The 3,367-nt window shown below is 40.0% G+C and overlaps 1 protein-coding gene across 1 annotated transcript; it reads right to left on the reverse strand.

Annotated features, from left to right (window-relative positions):
* LOC127031868 (olfactory receptor 6M1-like) lies at positions 1 to 963 on the reverse strand. Its single transcript, XM_050918886.1, has one exon. The coding sequence runs from the start codon at positions 961 to 963 to the stop codon at positions 1 to 3; it is 963 nt and encodes a 320-aa protein (XP_050774843.1).
* Between the last annotated feature and the right edge of the window lie 2,404 nt (positions 964 to 3,367).

Genomic DNA, 3,367 nt, shown 5'->3' on the forward strand with positions numbered 1-3,367 from the left:
TTATAGATTGGGGAACAACTTCGTTGTGCTCTGACTAAAGGTTTCTCCCAGGGCGAGTTTCACAGTCTTGTTTCTGAGGCTGTAGATAAAGGGGTTGAGGAAAGGGTACAGTACGGTGTTCAGCAGAGCGACTCCTTTGTTGACATCCGAGGAGGAATTTCCTGAAGGCCTGGTATACAAAACAATGCAGCTTCCATAGACAACAGCCAAAGCTGTGAGATGGGAGCCACAGGTTGAAAATGCTTTCTGTCTGCCTGTGGCTGTTGGGATTCGCAGAATAGAGAAGAAGATGCTTCCATAAGACAACATGGTTAAACATAATGAACTCAGGACTATGTTTGAGATCAAAATGGAGTCCACCCTCTTAACCCCACTGGTGTCAATGCAGGAGAGTTGGAAGAGGGGAGAATTGTCACAGAAGAAATGGTCGATCACATTCGGCCCACAGAATCTCAGCTTTGAAATCAGGAGCATCCGTAAACTTATAACTGTGAAACTTCCCACCCACGAACCAAGGACCAATTGGATGCAGAGTCTCTGCTTCATGATGGTGGAGTATTGCAAAGGGTGGCAGATGGCAACATAACGATCAAAGGACATGACCACTAGGAGGCAGAACTCTGTAACACCCAAGGCGAAATAGAAGTATGACTGGGCCATGCAGCCATTGAATGAAATGGTTTGGTTAATTGACATGAAGTTCAGCATCATCTTAGGGCTTGTGACCGAGGTGAACCAGATTTCCAAGAAGGACAAATTGGCAATGAAAAAGTACATGGGAGAGTGGAGTCGGGGATCCACCCACACTATGAAAATGATGACCACGTTGCTCGTCACTGTGATCAGGTAGGTGAGGAGAAGAACCAGGAAGAGGAAAATCTTCAGTTTCTCACCAAGGCTGGAAAATCCCAGAAGGATGAACTCAGACACAGCCGTTTCATTTCTATCCTCCATGTCCGACATCAGACTGGGCTGTAGAAAGAATAACAGTGAAAATAAAAGGCATTTTCACAGATACAGTGATATTAATGCCAGATGGAACCTTGATATTTTCTAATCTATGTTCATATTAATATGACATAGGATTTTACCTAGTAACTCCTCTGTTAATCTCCAAACTTGTTGCCATGACCTGCTTCTCCCTGGGAACACCTTTATTCAACACTAAATTTGGTACTGCAGCCCTTTGACCCCTCTAAACTTCCTCTACTGATGCTTGCAGCTAAATAAAAGGTGCCAATTTTGTCATAATTCTATTTCAAGAGCCCTGCAGGTCATTTTAGAAAACATCGATGGACTGTGCCCCGAGTTCTGTTTGAAAAACCAGTAATCTTGTATTTACTTGACCAAACGTAAATATAGACAAAGAATTTGGTCACCGTCTAGTTTCACGCTGCTAGTGAAGTCAGATTTTATCAGAGTCTGGCAGCGATTCCCTTCCTGATCAGAGTCCAGGCCTCTGAATGACCTCTTTGATCCAGCTCCCCTTGTCCTCTGGAGACAACTGGTTACCCTTTAAATAAATGAATGAAAACAAATAAGCCATCCAGGAGCCCAAGCCTCTGTGAGTCTGAGCATTCAGCAGCATAGATTCTTTTTGGACTTTTTTTTTTTACAATGTACTCCATCATAGATTCCAGGGCCTGAGGGAACCTCTCTGATCACTCTGATCATCTAGTCTGACAACATATATAACTCCAGCTATTGAATTCAAAATGTATTATTTTGGGACATTAGAGCCTATCTGTTAGCAAAACACCTAATCTTCATTTAAAAACTACTGGTGTTTGGAGAATTGTAAATTGTTCAGACGGTTAATTCCCCCTCACTTTTCAAAACTGTGCATCTTTTTTGTGGTCTGAATTTTTCTAGCTTTGACTTCCAGTCATTTGACCTTGTTATACCTTTTTCTGCTATACTGAAATATCTATTCTTCATGTAGGGACTTATAGACTGTAATCAAGTTACTTCTTTGATAAGCTGGGTATATTGTACTCCTTGAATATAACACTCTAAGGAATGTTTTCCAAATCTTTAATCATTCTTGTGACTCATCTCTGAATCTCCTCACTTTATTAACATCCTTCTTCAACTGTGCACTCCAAAACTAGACACAAGTATTCCAGCAGCGGTTGCAACAGAGCCAGATACAAAGGAAAAACAGCCTCTCTTCTCCTTCTCAGGACTCCCCGTGTTTATACCCAAAGATGGTATTCACCTGTTTGGCCACAGGACAGATCTAGGTGCTCATATTCAACTGATTATTCACCATGACCTCTCAGGCTTCTCAGTCAATTTTCCTTAAGATTTATTCTATAATACATCTCACACAATGCAATTTCAAGTTAACATAGTGCAATCTTCACACTTGTGCTTGACCTGAAGCAACAATTTTCAACCTTTCAAAGTGGGCGAACCCTTAATCAAAGTAAAAAATATTCACAACCACATTATATTTCCTAGAAAGAGTAAAATATTTATCAATGATAACAATAAGCCTATTGAATACAACTACCACATTTGAGCACAGAAGCTGAATCTTTTGATGACCCCAGATATAGTCTGTAAATTTTATTTTCTTTGCATCAGGATTATAATAAAAAGGTCACTCCCTTACAAATCCCCCAACTGCTTTTCATGTCACCACCCTCAGAGCAAACAACCAATTAGTTGTCAAAAAAAGATCTAATTTGCTTTCAGCATCACAAACCATAAAATTGTATCTAGTAATTTCTCAATTAAGTCCACAACTTGCGGCTGAAGTAGAGAATATCTTTTAAAAAGATATTCAGACTCCATTTAAAGTCTTTATGTGATGGAATATCCACCACATCTCTAGGTAAATTGTCCCAATAGTTAATAATTCTCACCCTTAAAAATGTGCACCATTCTTCTTGCTTGAATTTCTCTATCCTCAGCTTCAAATCGCTGGATACTTTTTTCTGATAGTTCAAAGAGTCTTCTACTGTCAGAACTGTTTTCCCGAAGTAGATACTTGCATGCTATGCAAAAATCACATATGTAATTTTTCTTAAATAATCTAAATAGATTGATATCAGAGGGGTAGCCATGTTAGTCTGGATCTGTAAAAGCAGCAAAGAATCCTGTGGCATCTTACAGACTAACAGACGTTTTGGAGCATGAGCTTTCGTGGATGAATACTCACTGACATGCATCTGACGAAGTGGGGATTCACCCACGAAAGCTCATGCTCCAAAACGTCTGTTAGTCTATAAGGTGCCACAGGATCCTTTGCTGCTTAAATAGATTGAGCTTCACTATTACATTCTATTGCTCCAGTGCTACATCTACCTTCCTGACTTTTACCTTTGTACACCTTTTCTACAGCGGTGACATAACTAATGCG

Source organism: Gopherus flavomarginatus, chromosome 11 (genome assembly GCF_025201925.1).
Source record: "Gopherus flavomarginatus isolate rGopFla2 chromosome 11, rGopFla2.mat.asm, whole genome shotgun sequence".
In the NCBI taxonomy this organism is placed as follows: Eukaryota; Metazoa; Chordata; order Testudines; family Testudinidae; genus Gopherus; species Gopherus flavomarginatus.

Coding starts and splice junctions, on each gene's coding strand:
- LOC127031868 (XM_050918886.1), bottom strand. CDS start 963: ATGTCGGACATGGAGGATAGAAATGAAACGGCTGTGTCTGAGTTCATC.